The 16,716-nt window shown below is 41.5% G+C and overlaps 1 protein-coding gene across 1 annotated transcript; it reads left to right on the forward strand.

Annotated features, from left to right (window-relative positions):
• Positions 1-302: 302 nt before the first annotated feature.
• ZNF821 (zinc finger protein 821) lies at positions 303-12,083 on the forward strand. Its single transcript, XM_075189132.1, has 7 exons — positions 303-433; positions 6,377-6,465; positions 7,738-7,842; positions 8,418-8,545; positions 9,447-9,551; positions 9,727-9,893; positions 10,897-12,083. Exons 2-7 carry the CDS (start codon positions 6,426-6,428, stop codon positions 11,540-11,542), a joined length of 1,191 nt encoding a protein of 396 aa, XP_075045233.1. The 5' UTR covers positions 303-433; positions 6,377-6,425; the 3' UTR covers positions 11,543-12,083.
• The last annotated feature ends 4,633 nt before the right edge of the window (positions 12,084-16,716 follow it).

Here is a 16,716-nt window from a genome sequence, read left to right on the forward strand (position 1 = left end):
TCTCTGTACAGCGCTACGGAATTAGTGGCGCTATATAAATAAATGGTGATGATGTGTGTGTGTATATATATATATATATACACACACAAAACATTTACAGATGTTCTTACACCTGCAAGAATAATTATATTTACCAGGGCTTCTGGGTCTATTGCACTGTGTATATGGAATAGTTACTTCTGACACTAACACATACAGTGCCACACATATAATATATCAGCCTCCTGGGTCAGTAATAAGGACATGAAGAATTGCACACTGCCTGCACTGCATGGACACCCTGGGCAGAGCATCCTCATTACCAGGCTGGGTCACATGACCGTGACGTCATCAGAGGGCCTCTCTCCCTCTAGAATCCGGCATTTACCGTCTGTCTGGAGTCGGGACACACCCGGGCACCGGGGCCGGTCCGGGGGGTACCGGGACCATGCATGTAAGTACCCGTGGTGGCTGCAGAGATGTTACCCATTGAAAGGTTTTGGTTTTTCTAGGTGTATCCAGGGAGGCAGCCAGGCACCCCCTGTTCATGCAGCAGGCTGATGAGACATGCAGAGTGCAGGGCGCGGCCTGGGGTCTGTGCAGCCCTGCACCATGCATGAAATATACCCGACCTGCAGTTGTCTATTTTGCAAGGCCAGATCGATGGTGCTTCGTGTATTGCAGCTGTATAAGCACTTTACAGCCTTATGGGTGAACCTGTCTCTTTTTGCATACAGAGAATACTGCTGATTTGCCATACAGAAGGCTTACACTGGGCAATCTAATCAGTGCATGTTTTGTGCTACAGTTAAAGGATACTGGGTATCTTGTTTTTATATATATATATATATACATAATATATTTATTTATGAAACATTAACAATTCTTGTTCATATTTGATTATTATCTGAGGTTAGAGGCATATAGGGGATGATGCTTGTGTTTGTTATAGATGCACTAGCCAATAAAGGTGCCATAGTGATATACACCAGGTAACCAGGATCATTTTTCACACTGACAATTCTACTCACTATTTCCCAGTTGCAATAACCTGAGCTGAACCTCATCACTATTTTAAGAGGCTTTCAACTCTCCCTCCCCTGACTCCCCCATTGATAGCCTATGATTGCTGCTGGCCTGGTCCTAGGACTAACAGAGGCTGAGAGGACTTAAGGTTCAGAGTATTAGATAGGGGAACATTCAAACAGCTGGGGAGAATCAGTGATGATGGAATGGCCAATCAGCTGTCTGCACTTGGGCACCCCTGGTCCTCCAGCTGTTTTATCATTCTCTCCTTCAAATCTGCTGGGGTCGGCAGTGATTGACATGTGATGGAGAAAGGCACTAACTATTGCAGGGACACTCTAGCAGGTTCTCGCTGTAGCTAGTGTCAGGTGACTTCCCTTTGTATCTAATAAAGCTACTCTTGATTGGGGAGTACTCGCCTTGAACAGATGTGTGGAGGTAAGAGTCAACCTGTGTTGGCAATAATTGTAGTGAAATTTTAAATTAATTCATAATTGAGATTAGGGACTGGCCAGCTGGGGAAGATTTTGGTTGGCGTTGTTTGGTTTAAATGGGTTTTTTCATGTCTCCTCTTTTCCCATTAATAGTACTTTGGGGGAAGGGGGGGGCTTCTCCAATATGTACAGGGTCTCGGCACACATATATTCGGGGACATCTGATGATCATCGTAAACATGGCAGCGCTAAACTTTAAAGTTAAGAGATGTTCTCAAATCTCTACTGCGATGACGGAGTGCCAAAGGTAATCTGCAGAGATCCCGGCTGTATACGAGTATTATTTTTGGGAAGAGAGTGGATAATAAATTGAATTTAAATGTAGCTCTAACTCAGTGTTTCCCAAACCCAGTCCTCAGAGACCCCTAACAGTGCTTGTTTTCCATCTCTTCCTGTTGGAGCACAGGTGTAATCATTATGAATGACACATTGTGAAACATCCACAGGTGGTATAATTATATCACTGGTCACCTGGAAACCTGCACTGTCAGGGGGGCCCTGAGGACTGGGTTTGGGAAACACTGTTCTATGGGATTAAAAAAAAGTCATAGTTTTCTTTAGTATATTGCTAAAGATGAGTACAGAGGATCAACTTATTCTAGATAATTTAATAACATTGAAAAAAGTTAGAAACCCCCATACGTGTAATATACATGAATTGCTCCATAAGGTTTCCCCTTTGACTCAAATTAACATTTTACTTTACTGTATGTATTTTTTCCAGGATAGACCTGTTTTAGTCATTGCAAATTATTAACAAAGAATGCTGATTGCCTAAAATGTAGAGCCCTGACTCTTCTGAGTAGGACACACATATATATATATATATATAATTGTGTCATTCATATATATATAATTTTATTACAGACACATACACACATACATAGTTCAGAAACTCATGATAGAGCTAATAGTCCCATCTTGTTTGCACAGTTACTTACCTGTGCTGTGAATATGCTTTTGTGCCATGGAGACAACATTGCGATATCAAATCCGCCTCCGCAACTCTTATGATAGACTCTATTGTATCATATCTGGTTATATGCAAGTTTAAGTGTTAATGGTAGACACAAAATGATATTCTGGAAACAACTTTGCTTGCCAGTTGAACACTGTTAAATCGCACACAACACTGTGAAATTAAACAGATATCTGAAAAGACAACATAAACCTACTCATTGGTCACTGTATCAGGTACATCTTTCTAGTACCGGGTAGAAGCCCCCAGAACAGCCTGAATTATTCGTGGAATGTATTAAAAAAAAAACGTTTCTTAGAGATTCTGATCCATGTTGACCTGATAGCATCACGCGGTTGCCTGGAATCTCCCATTCTACCACTTCCCAAAGGGGTCTTATTGGTTGAGCTGTGGAGGCTATTGGAGTACACTGAGCTCTTTGTCATTGTTTGTGGAACAAAGCTTGAGATGACGTGTGCTTTGTGACCTGGTGCCTAATGGTTACTTCCACCAGGATAACGTGACGGGTAGACTGCGGCCATAAAGGGATGCACATGGTCAGCACCAATACTTAAGACGGCTTTGGCTGGCATAAATATTAATAATTGACAGCTGCCCATATACTGTCTGGGACATGCTCACCGAGCTCCTAAAAAGCATCACGTCACCTCATCAGCCAACAGGAAGTTATCAGCTTTGAAGGCAGTTTCCTAATTGACTCTGAATTATCACATGTGACTAATGTCATATGATCTTAAGCCCATAATTTAAATAATGCCTGAGATGTGTGTTACAAAGAGTATTTAGGACATCTCTTCACAACTGGGGTTTTCTCGCTAATGGATGCGTGTTAATAACTCTAAATTGCAATTAAGCGTTTGCCTAAATTTTGTATAACAGGAACTTTTAGAAAAGAAATGCATCAGGAAAAAGTTGTGTAATGGCTACCTCTGCTCTCGATATAAAATCTGACCCAAATTCATAGTGGTGTCTGTCGCTCATTAGTTAATCGGAGGCTATTCAAAGCCTAAGTAACGCCCTGTTGCCCCCTTCCTCCTTTTGGGTAGCTCGTGAGAGGCTTCCATATGTTGATTTATTAGCACGGTAATCAGTCCATTTAGTATGGTAATTATCCCGACTTGCATTTTAATGACAATCTAGATAGTACTCTATCCAGTCACATACCCAGGCTGACAGATATCACCATGGGTGTGGCCAATCACATGACCCACCTTAAGACTTTTATATAGTTGTAATGTGAATGTTGGTGCGTTGCGGAGTAAAGGTAGCGCCTAAACCCTTGGAATAAGCAGCAGCACAGTGGCTCAGTGGTTGGCACTAATGCCTCACAGCACATTGGTCATGAGTTCAATTCCTGACCATGGCTTTAGCTCTGTGGAGTTTGTATGTTCTTCCCGTGTTTGCGTGGGTTCCTCTAGGTCCGTGATGGCTAACCTATGACACTCGTGACACGCCGAGGAAGTTTGACTGACACGCCAGGCAAGTCGGTCAAACTGCTTGTTTTAAACATACCAAATATTTTTTCTACGCAGCACCGCCGCGGACGCTTCTTTGACAGCGCCGCGGCTGCTGTACAACTCCCCATCGGAGAAATGGAGCTGCTGCTCCTCCCTTGCATATCTCCCGGCATCACTGGCTGGCTTCCCTGGGGCACGGTCAAGGCTTGCACTTAATATATCATATATTAAATTGTAAAATAGCTTCAGATCCTGCCACAATCAATCTTATGTAGTGTTTTTATTAATAGACAAAAGACTCAATTTCTGGTCAGCCTGCAGGGTATGCAGAGCTGTGTGATTATATATAAATATTGTATTATAGGATTAAAAAAGTAGAGGATTCCTCTACTTTTTTAATGTGGCCAGTATCTGGTTTCACCCTGTAGCCCAATGACATATAATATATATATATATATATATATATATATATATATATATATATATATATATATATATATATATATATATATATATATATATATATATATTTTATTTTTTTTTATTGAAATGACACGCGACCCAAGGAAGGCTACACTTTTTTCCGATTTTTGACACACCAAGCTGAAAAGGTTAGCCATCACTGCTCTGGGTGCTCCGGTTTCCTACCACAATCCAAAAACATACTAGTAGGTTAATTGGCTGCTATAAAATTGACCTTAGTCTGTCTGTCTGTCTGTCTGTCTGTCTGTCTGTCTGTCTGTCTGTCTGTCTGTCTGTCTGTCTGTCTGTCTGTCTGTGTGTCTGTGTGTGTGTGTGTGTGTGTATGTTAGGGAATTTAGACTGTAAGCTCCAATGGGACAGGGACTGATGTGAGTGAGTTCTCTGTACAGCGCTGCGGAATTAGTGGCGCTATATAAATAAATCGATGATGATGAACTCTCATCTGCAAGTAACCTTAATCCCAAGTATCCTCTCAATACTTTGAGAGAGCGTTTACATGGTTGGTCTGATGTCTGACCATAATTGTGTCTTTCAGCTCTGAAATTTATGTAGGAGTTATGTGACCTTATATGCCCTGAGAAAATTAGTAAAAAAACAAAAAACGAATAGAAAGTATTAAAAATATCACATCTATGCAGTTCTCATGCATTGTGCTGTTATCGATGCAATTTATTGTACTAGAAGCCCAAGATAACAAGTGAGAAATAGATTGTGCTGTGTTAAAATTTTACAATGCAAAGGTTGGAACAAGTCCTTGAGAAACCATTCATCCTATTTTAATGGCTATTCAAGTGTTAGCGACTGAAAACTGAATTAACAGCAGATAGGTGGGAACGAGCCCTCAGCCTCCATTCTTAGCAGGAGCAAACTGTACAGGAGATTTTTGGTCATTACAATTTGTGTCTTTCTGCTCAAAGGTTATGATTGTTAATAGTATAAAATTTATTTACGAATCCTGTGTGAAATTTTCCACCTGACAGCGTAACGCTGGGCATACACCTATGCAGTCGTACTTCAGATACAATTTCTGTACCGATTTCACCAACGATTGAAAGTCCCGATGATCATGCTGATTCATGTGTACACACCTACACGATTTACCTTCAGATCTGTGATCTTCATCTCTCATAACCATCTGCTGAAAAGACATTGGTCCATCTTTGATCGTGATTTTTAGGATGTTTAGAAACCAAAGCGACTGATGTGATGTGTTTTGGTACGATAAAACGTGATCTTGCGGAGAGTACACACTCTTGCAATGTCTGACCAAATGTCTCACCCCTGTCCTGCCACTGGTTTTGGAATCCCAGGTAATAAGCAGTGGGGGATAACCCCCAATTTGCCAATATAGATTACAATTCTTTAAATCTTTATGAAGGTTATGTAGTTTTGTAGGAGGAACAAGTCCCTCTCTTTGATTTCAAACCACTCACATTTTAGCTTTGGTTTTAGTGTTTTGTTTTGTTTTTTTAAGTCAAATCATTTTTATTGACCTTTTTCAGAACATATAAAAACCCCCCCATAAAATTAAACACCCAAAACAGCAAGTTATCTATTACACCTATAAATGATTAATTATAAATCTGTATTCCTAATCCGTAAGTATATACCAGATAATTAATTAATAAAAACAGACAGTGTTAAAAGTAAACTTATAAGGGTTTGCACGGCATATTTTTTTTAATGTACTTGCATAGATATATATATATAATAATGTAGATTACACAAGATTCTAGATAGGGCTACATATTTTTTTAAAAATGTGATTTAACCTGCGCGCAGGGATAACTGTTTAAGAGCTTTCTTATATTCTTTAAGGATATCTACAAGTTCCTAAACATTCTGTACTGTTATTCTGCGAATGTAACAGGCAAATATTGGCAGGAGTCTCTCCATGTATATATTTTAACAATGTGTTTTTGTTTTTTTTTTAATTCCCCCTCTCCTCACAATTTCAGAGCTGCTCTGTATAGAGGGACAGCGTGGAAGTGAGGCAGTGCCCGTAAAATGTCCCGGAGGAAACAGACAACTCCAAATAAAGTACATTGTGAGTACTCGCCTGCTTATAACAATGGCGCTCTCATTTCTGTGTCCTCTCTCCGTTTCTATCAGTTATAATCCTCTACTACTGATTAAAATGTTCCTACTATACCTATCACGGGATAATGTCCTGCCCGAACCTTTGCATGATTAGCCTTATAAGATACATCGCCAGCTGGGTAAGTTGTATATTTGTGGCAAACAAGGGCTTCAGCGTGTCACTACTGGTGTATGCTGGCTGTGATCCAACTGTGTATTATAAGTTCTATATGTTTTACAAAGGGCCATTTGTTAGCCCAGGAGACCTAATCGCATATCTGTTGATTTTACTATTGCATGTTGGTCACATGGATTCTTCCCGCTTGGCATTGTGCAAACTTGGCATTTTCTAGGAGGTGTCGGGGATAAGAAAGGTGTAGAAATGAAGGTTCAAGGTGTAGTCAATAAAGTTAGAATACTTTGAAGAGATCTAGCTTCTCGCACTCTCCTTCTCAATGGTTTTATTCCTTTATGCTTGTATGACCCCGGCAACCGGTACTTGGAGATTGTGTCCTGGTTGCTAGGGACAGAGAGACGTAGCAACCGAGCCATAGTGATATTTGTTGTGTGTGTACTGTGTTCACAAATCTGGATTGTGAAGCAAAAAAAGTGTCTTTGTTTTTGTTTTAGTTTTTTTTATAAACCATGTAACGGATATCTCATTCTGACAATTTACCCAAAGATTTTTTGGCATGGTTCCCCAGGGATGTCACTATTTAATAGCCCACCCCTACACAATGGGGTGAATACAATTCCCCCCCAAGTAGCACAGCGTTGAACCTATTATGTGCGCTGAAATACCGTTATTACGGTAAATTTAACCCCGGCTCAGGGAGCTGCAAGCAAACAGCCGGCGTTGAATCTACCGTAATAACAGTATTGAAGCGCCCTGTTACCGTTATAATGGTAATAAAGCACAGGCCGCGTTACTTTTTACAGAAATGCGGCCAATTGAATCCCCCCCCATGTGTAGGTAAAATATAAGTATATATTTTGCCATATACTGATGCTTCTTATTGATGGTGTTGTCCAGATGTTGACATTTTATTTTTATTTATTTTCTGAATTGCGCGAAAAGGATCGAATTGAAAAGGATCGGATTATAACGCAAGTGTCCTGATTGTATAATGAAACCTCATTGTTCGTTTCGAAGCATTTGTGTCCTCCTGATACTCCGATTGCACCCGGTCTGGGTGGACCTTGATTCGTCCATGTAACACGTTGTTCTTTCCCTCGGCAGGGGAGCAGATGTTTGCTGGATTGGAGCAGGCTCGTCAAGCAATGATGAAAACAGAGCTCATTAAACAGGAAGCGTCTGAGATGGAACAAAATGACAGAAGCAGCAGTGAGTCTGGGGCAGGATGTGGAGGGTGATGTGGGACAGCAGTCTCCTGTATTGCCTGTTACTAAACCAAAAGTGTCTCAGTCGTATCTGGATTAATATTGATTGCATTATTTTAGGATGTTTTATAATGTCATTTTTTGGGCCACAAAAATGATCTATAATGTCAGCACTTTAGTGCCTAGCTTTAAAGTGCCATTAATAATAATAATTAATTTTTTATTTTATTTATAAATGTAGACGTATTCCCCTTCCCCTATCATAAAGTACTTGCACCTCTCCTCTTCATTGAGAAGTTTCAGCCCTGCTCCGTGGGTCTCTAAGCCGTTCTCCAGTTCTATTTGGAGAAGAGGAAGGGCCCTTATTCTGTCTGTTGGTGGTACCAAGCTAAGAAATGCCTGTAGGGCAAATCCGTAAATCTTATCACAACTTGGCATTCTTCTCTTGTCCTGCCGGTATTATCGTACCCATTAATTGTGCACTGAAGACTCATTACAGCAGATTACATCTGAATTCCTTCTTTTTTCTCTCTTTCGTTTGATATCATTGCCGTAATGTGAATCCTTCCTGTGCTTCAGGCGACAGCGATGAGGACACCACAATTGATGAGCTGTCATCCGCTGCCTCTGAAGAAGACAACACAGAGAGAGAAGAAGGAGAGCCTGGTGTCAGTAGGAGGAAAGGAAAGCAAGGCCACGCCAATATGGTTAGTAAGACGTGACGCTTAAAGACACTTATTGTATAAAGTTGAACAGGCACCTACAAGCTGTGGAGGTACCAGGTTATGGGCTTATCCATTGTTCCTGAGGAAGTGACTTATCCGTTCACTAGAAAATAGCACCTACCTCATAAATATAAGTCATGCCTTGTGGATACTAGTCATTAACCTATAAGTATGGTTTTTGGAGTGTGGTAGGAAACCGGAGGATACCCACGCAAACACGAGGCAAACATACAAACTCCACACAGATAGGGCCCTGGTTGGGAATTGAACTCACGACTCCAGCGCTGTGAGGCTGGATTGCTACCACTGTGCACAACTGTGTCCATCATAATATATATTCCCCCGTGCTAAACACAGTTAAACAAATAAGATATTACAGTTCTTGTAAGGGTGCATGTATTCACTATCATCATCTATTTATATAGCGCCACTAATTCAGCAGCGCTGTACAGAGAACTCACTCACATCAGTCCCTGCCCCATTGGAGCTTACAGTCTAAATTCTCACACATACACGTCAATTTTAATAGAAGCCAATAAAGCTACCAGTATGTTTTTGGAGTGTGGGAGGAAACCAGAGCACCCGGAGGAAACCCACTCAAACATGGGGAGAACATACAAACTCCATACCGCTAAGGCCATGGTCTGGAATCGAACTCATGACCCCACTAAAATGTAATCAAGAAGGGTTAAAGAGCAATGAGTTGAGGTGAGCTACTTCAACTGATGAGCTTCCTATCTGACAGAAGCCTGAATGGAAACCAACAGAGATCTTACCTTGGGGGTTGGACCTAACCTGTAATTTAATTAGCATTTGTTATTACGTTAGCTGATAAGTCACACAAAATGATTAATAATAATGTACCGTTTGTCTCTCGTTTAAGATTCCTGAGGCTCTGGACGGTCACCTGGATTCTGGGCTGTTTATTTGCCCGCTTTGTCAGCTGGATTGTGAAAGCCACGAGCAGCTGATCACTCACGTATATCAGGTAGGTGAGCTCAGTGTAGCTGCACTTCTTTGTTTTCTGGATTGTTACCTGGGGATTCTGCCGAGTGATACAACGTAACTTGGGCAGGTCGTGCATCCACTCATGTAGACTAGCCCAACTTTACTCCATGGTTTTCTATCCCACACTTATGGGTTGTTTCTTTGCTTCTTTTCAGCACACAGCCGCCGTGGTCAGCGCTAAGAGTTACCTCTGCCCGGTGTGTGGCCGCGCACTCAGCTCTCCAGGCTCCTTGGGGCGTCACCTTCTTATACATTCAGAGGATCAGCATTCTAATTGTGCTGTCTGCGGGGCTCAGTTCTCCAGCCATGCTACCTTCAACAGGTGAGAGCAGTAGCAGGATTCGGTTACATTGCAGACCTCTATTCATCTAGTCCAGTTGGGGACTAATTGAGCAAGCCGCAGTAATAATGACTGTCAAAGGAATTATCCTGGGGAGTCTAGCACCCCCTGCTGGAGCACAGAGGGAGTCGCAAGAGAGTAGTGGTGAATGTTTTGCATTTTATTTTGTGGATTTATGAACAGGAAACGACCCATGTCCCCAAAAATTTGTAAACCATTGACTAGAGAAATCTGGGAGGTTGGTTGAAAGCAGTGTTGAATTTTGTGTTTTAGGTGAGTGGGGCATTATTAAATGTTTTTTTTTTTATTATAAATTTGAATTATAGGCAGCAGATCTCAATGATTCCTGTATATTTCACTGCATTTTAGGCTCAACAAGTCTTTTAAATTATTTGGTGCACTGTTATGTGTTTTGTGTTATTTTTTATCTATTAGGATAACTTGTGACTCTCAACCCTCTCCTGTACATACAGTGTTTTTTTGGGGGAGAGCGTGCAATGAAACTAGAGGGAGAAGCTATATTAACAAAAGTAAATCCAATTGAAGAATTAGTGGACAAAAGAAAATTAATAGGCAGTTTGTCAACTACAGCTGGACAAAGTGCTCAGTACGTGTTATTTGGCTCCATTAACACAAAAATCGCAGTATGCCACAGCCCCAACCATTTAATAGAAAGGGTGTCATATTGTTTTAATTGGTCAGATAAGTACTAATCAATATTTGCTAGCCAAAAAACTGTGAATTCATAGGGGCCAGTTCAATTCCCTGCGGAGTTTCCCCACAACGATAGAACATCATAGATATTTCCTCGCACTCCATAGAGGTTTGCAGAAAAATCTGATGTTCCGTTACTATAGTACCCAGAAATGAGCCCAACCGGACACAGTTTAAGTGGTGGGATTCTTCCTCCGGTTTTCCAATTTTAAATCTGTTTGTGCTGTGTATTGCTGGTCTTATATATGGATATGTTTTGCTGTATTTTCAGTGAGAAACTACCAGAGGTTTTGTCGGAGACCTGGAACAACAACCACAAAAACTCCAGCGGCTTGGAGGAGAAAAATCTGGACTTCAACGCCGTTTACCCTGCCGGAGTACTACTCGTGTGCAATAACTGTGTGGCCTATAGGAAGATGATGGCAGCTCAAACTCCCCCAGGGCGCAAGTGGGCAACTCGCAGACAGAACGAGCCTGTGGAGGCCAGAGTCCAGCGCTTGGAGCGAGAGCGCACTGCCAAGAAGAGCAGGCGCGACAGCGAGACCCCGGAGGAACGAGAGATGAGGAGAATGAGGGACAGGGAAGCGAAGAGGCAACAGAGGATGCAGGAAACCGATGAACAGCGGGCTAGACGCCTGCAGCGGGATCGCGAGGCCATGCGGCTGAAACGGGCCAACGAGTCGCCGGAGAAGCGGCAAGCGCGACTTGTAAGGGAGCGAGAGGCCAAAAGGTTGAAACGGCGACTGGAAAAGATGGACATGATGCTTCGGGCACAATTTGGGCAGGACCCAACGGCAATGGCTGCTTTAGCGGCAGAAATGAACTTCTTTCAGCTCCCAGTGAACAACAATGAGCTGGAGCAGCAGATTCTGGGGAAGATTGCACTGGACGATCAAAATAACACCACTCTGCACTGACTTCTTTTATTCCGTGGCTCACCAGACCACGCCGGGACATCCAACCACAGGGCAAGTTGTAACTCCTGTAACAATGTGATACTTTAATCATATTTTCTTTTATACCTCTGCTGGGTCTCTGAAGAACTGAGAGACGCCCCTTACTCCCTCCTGGGGGTGGTCTATGCTGAAATCCATTGCTCAGGATTATAAAGGCTGCTGGAGGGCAAAATCAATGTCTGCGTTTTTGTAGTGCGCATCTTGTAAGCTCCTATAAACTACAAAGCGACTATTTTAACATCTGTGCAAAGTTCACGGACCTGCTGCATCCTAAGAGCTGGACACACTCCCGACCTCCCAAAAAATGGTGCAGTTCTGAGACTGTGTAAAACAGGGTATGCTAACATGGCTCCATCCGTGCTGTGTCTGATCTCTGCTGTGAGTTGTATGTCTGTAGTATGTTTTATTTATGTGTGTGTGCGACGGAGTATCTCAACAGCATCAGTGTAAATGTACCAGATATGTAATGTGGAGCCAATAAATTATTTTAATATGGGGTCGATATGATTTTCACCTCGCACAACCTGGGTAAAGATTACGCATTTAGGGCTCGTTCATATATATGTGCTGGGAAAGCGGATAAAACTGTTGCACATTGTAGTGCTGCTTGAGTTATTTGTTTTTTAATTTTGTATTTTTAAATTCTTTTTGTGTATTGTGGGGTTATCAATACAATCTACTATCCTTGTACGCTGTGCAGCGTCCTACAATTTTAGATGCCGTGGTAACATTGCAAAACACGGTTCTAAATACATCCTCATTTGCTATAATATATATATATATATATATATATATATATATATATATATATATATATATATATATATATATATTCTTGCAATATTCATGTTATTAACCTGTGAATTGCGGATTGGTGAACGAGCCCTCAAATCACATCTTTTGTTTCATTGCTTGCTGCAATTTGGAGAGCGATTCTGTATTTTAAAGGTTCTCCTTTAAACTCTTGTTGCTGTGTAAGTCTACATTATGAGTTTTGTACTGGGAGCATGTTATAGGAATACGGACCGCTTGGTAGGACTGGGTACCACCATTGTTGTGTGCACCACTCTTTAATGTGGTCGGGACACTAGACTTTTCATTGCTATGCTTTAATATGCCTAAATGGTAAACTGCATCTAGCGAACAGGTTTTACAATAAATGCAAATGATGGTTATCTGTCATGCAGGGGATTTAGTAGAACATAACACTGTTATCTTAACTGAACGTTGGTGCCATGAGCCTAGGAGATTGGTCAGATTTAAGAGTTCTGCATCAGGAAATGTGGGAATGTTAGGCCTGGGGGCTTGAATTTTTCAGGGATTACTTCTGTGTACCCCTGAGATGGAAGGCCTTCAGTTTGAAAAGTCTAAAAGTCCCTGTCCATTGCGCTCCTACTGAAGGTAATAGGGGTTAGAGTCCCAGCAGCCTGCAGTATGGGAGATGGAAGCACCGGTTACAGTGAGAGGACCTCCGAAGGTGGACAGTGACCGACTCTTTCTGGTTCCTGACACTAAAATACTTTTATTGGCCTGTGATTGAAAGGAAGTTTAGGGTTTTCTTCTATAGAACATAGCACTAAAATTAAAGCACAAGACATGTTCTAGGACTGTAGTATGTTAGAACTGAAATAACTGGAATGTTAATATACTCCTAAATATGTATTCAGTGCTGTCTCAACACCTCTCCTGCAGGCTCCCATATTAGGTGTGAGGTGCTTCCCTGAGCAGGTAGTGTCTGAGTGACAGCTTTGCAGAGTTGCTGTGCAGAACTATACTGTCTGGATTGGTGGATTTATACAGAGCCAGGACTCGTGCTGTCACAGCAACACCAATCACTGGCTTTCACCCTTGTGCCCGTTATTATATCACCTCAAGATAGGATCCTAAAGAGGTGGGAGGGGTGATAATGTTTTTACTATGTAACAGCGCTGCTAAGAACTGGCGGGGTAACACAGACCAATGTATTTCACCTCCGTGGGTCATATCACATTTCAATTTAGGGGCCCTTTAGGCCTGAATTGGTTGCTATGGGTTACAGCACAGTAGACATTGCATCAATGTATGAAAGAATCGTTAGGAGCAGTCAATCTTGAAGGACAATGCGATTTAAAATGGAAAAAAAATAATAATATATATTTTTCTGGTGCAGTTCAGAATATTAGAGAGCCTAGGGCTTCCGTTCTGCCCCTTGCCTTAACTCTTGGCCATTTCAGGGAGGTCCTTGTAAATAGTATGAATTTAGCCTACAGCATGTACTCTGCCTATGGTCACTGCATGTGTTTAGTAACAACCAGCATTCTGTGAAAACAGAATTGTTAACTTGGTTAAACCAAGGAATGTTCCTTTAATCCACCTTGCTAGAGTTCACATTACTGATAGTTCACATTAACAATTGCCCATACAGGAAATAGTTTATCGGATAAATAAACACGATTTATTGACGAGTTACGTCCGCCATATAGTGTTAGACGAACATAAGAGGATTAGACGATGCACCAATGGATGTACATGCTTTAGGCCCAATTATGTTTCTGTACGTGATCTGCATCCTTTATAGACCAGTATGGAGGGCCTTGTTTATAGTATGAAAGCCTATCTGCTTCCACAGTCTGCATAGCCTCACAATGGTCAATGTAAACCGGTCGCTGATACTGACCATAACTCCCATGAGGCCGTGTGGTGTGATCACCTGACCACTCCATGAATGACAGGTTAGTGACACTCAGCCGCTGCTCCAGGAATACACAATATTCCCTGTACAGTGACTATAAAAACAATCATAAGGCATGCTGTTTCCCAGCAGTCGTAGCACCAGTGTCTCTCAATAATATAACTAGATGGTTACAAAGTGCCCTTTTCCAGTAAATGTTTTTTTTTATAAATGACTAATACAGCACAGCAGATGGTATTAAAGGGAATTTCTACTAGCAAAGTTAAATGGATACAAACCTCAAATTGTTATTTGCTTAAATGTGACTATTACAATGTACTGTCCATGCCAGACATAGTGTAACATTACTCATTACCAGGCTATGAGCAAACTCAAGCACGGGGACCTGCCACCTCTGCCTGCTCTCTGTGATGCGTTCGGTCCCAGCCAGAGGCTATTGTATTCCAGTAGATTGTCACCGTTTAATCAGAGAGCTCTGCTCATAGTCTTAACAAACACCTTCATAGACATTACATAAAGTCTTGCAACAAGGATATATTGTACTTTTATCCTATCAGGTTTATATTGGACAAAAAGGGAAAATAAATAGATGCAGCGTTACCTTTTAATATATTATACTTTTAGCACAAATAAACCAGTGTGGATACACTGCAAACAGTACAGGTATGAGCCAAGCCTGAATGGTAACTGATAGGTCTAAAGACTAGCATTAGCCGGTGGCTCCTGCATGCAATATGCCATCATTTGTCAGCAGTGTGAAAAGGCTTGTTCTAGACCAGTGTTGGCTAACCTGTGACACTATAGGCGTTGTGAAACTACAAGTCCCAGTATACCCTTCCCAGCAGTAAGCTGCTATATACTGGCAATGCATGCTGGGACTTGTAGTTTCACAACACCTGGAGTGTCACAGGTTAGCCAACACTGTTATAGACCCTTACAATGGTTTCCATGTTACCTTTCTATCACCACTGGAATCTCTGGCTAAGGTAAGTACAAATAAAAATATAATTGTGGAGGAGGATGGAATGTCAAATAATTAAGAGGCTAACCCCTTTACATACACATTGGAACTGCTCTATGAACATACGTTGTAGCTTAAAGAGGAAGTATTTGCTCAATAATGTATTGACAACAAAAATAAAAAATGAAGCCTTAAAATGATACTACCCCAGAACGTCATTAAACGTGAACATGAAAAATTGTTTGGGCTGTAGTAAGTGAAGCAAGTTCTCTACTGTTTTTATGTTGGTTAGAGGCGCTGTTCAATTTCTTTTTGTGGCTATCAGAAGTATTCACCACTTTGCCATTTTTCACATTTTCTTTTTCTTCCATCAAGGAATCAAAAATGGATTTATTATGGTAATTCTATCCACAAATCAACACCATATTATATGTAAAACATAAAAAAAACAATCTTAAATGTTTATACTTAATTAGAAATAAAAGCAGGGACAATGATTGATAAGGTTAGTATTCACTCACTGTTTTAATACATTGTAGATGGACCTTAAGCTGCAATGACAGCTGTGAGTCTATTGGGGAAGGATATTCACTCTACACATCTGGACACTGCAGTATTGCTGGAATTCAATCAAGTGGGTGAACTGCAATTTCTTAACTCAGTCTACAGATTCTCAATGAATACATTGAATTTTATGTGGTCAGACCCCTGCAATGTGCCTTCTGCTGGATGCTCTGGGTCCCTGACCTGCTGCACTATAAATCTCCGCAGCCCATAGTCTCTCACAGCCTGCAGCAGGCTTTTACTCCCACAATGTATACATCTTGGCCCTCTATTGTCACAGAAGCAGAGAACCACCCCCATAGCACTATGCTGCTGCCACCATACTTCCTGGTAGGGAGTGTTTTTGGCAGGGGGCCCAGAGGTTAAGCTTGCACCAAACAGAACCACTAGAAGTGAGGCCAAAATAATCAATCCTGGAATCATTAAACCACATAATCATTGCCTACTTTAGGCCTGGGCAACTTTTGGCTCTCTAAATTTTGTTAAACTACACCCCCAAGAAAACCCTGCTGTTGGCTGGCAAAGCATGCTGGGACTTGTAGTTTCAGGCACAAGACCAGGTCCAAGTCTGCTCGATTTGGTATGGAAGTCTGCCAAATGCTAGATGGATTTTCCTTAATCAAGTGTTTTGTTTTTCTTTTGCCACCCTCCTATTATGTGCCCAGTCCATTCCTCCCATAGCAAACCATGTCGGGCAGTATTGCCATAGGCCTCCGTAACAAGTGTGAGGAGTTCACACTGGTTCTCAGATTTGGAGGACACAGAACTAAGCAAATTCACGTTTGTGATATAGCCTCTATTTCTTTATGATGGACGTAACCGTTCTCCATGGGGACTAAGGGAGGATTCGATTCAGAGCGAGGTGCTGTAGGAGCCTTGTCGGATGTCCGGTACATAAAACATTGCTGATTTTTGCTCGCACCAAATATCAGCGATGTT

Source organism: Mixophyes fleayi, chromosome 10 (assembly GCF_038048845.1).
Source record: "Mixophyes fleayi isolate aMixFle1 chromosome 10, aMixFle1.hap1, whole genome shotgun sequence".
NCBI classification, from domain to species: domain Eukaryota; kingdom Metazoa; phylum Chordata; class Amphibia; order Anura; family Limnodynastidae; genus Mixophyes; species Mixophyes fleayi.

Excerpts from the sequence above, each read along its gene's own strand:
- ZNF821 (XM_075189132.1), top strand. The coding sequence starts at position 6,426 with ATGTCCCGGAGGAAACAGACAACTCCAAATAAAGTACATT. Across the intron at positions 8,546-9,446 it reads AGCAAGGCCACGCCAATATG|ATTCCTGAGGCTCTGGACGG; the intron begins GTTAGTAAGACG and ends CTCTCGTTTAAG. Across the intron at positions 9,552-9,726 it reads TGATCACTCACGTATATCAG|CACACAGCCGCCGTGGTCAG; the intron begins GTAGGTGAGCTC and ends GCTTCTTTTCAG.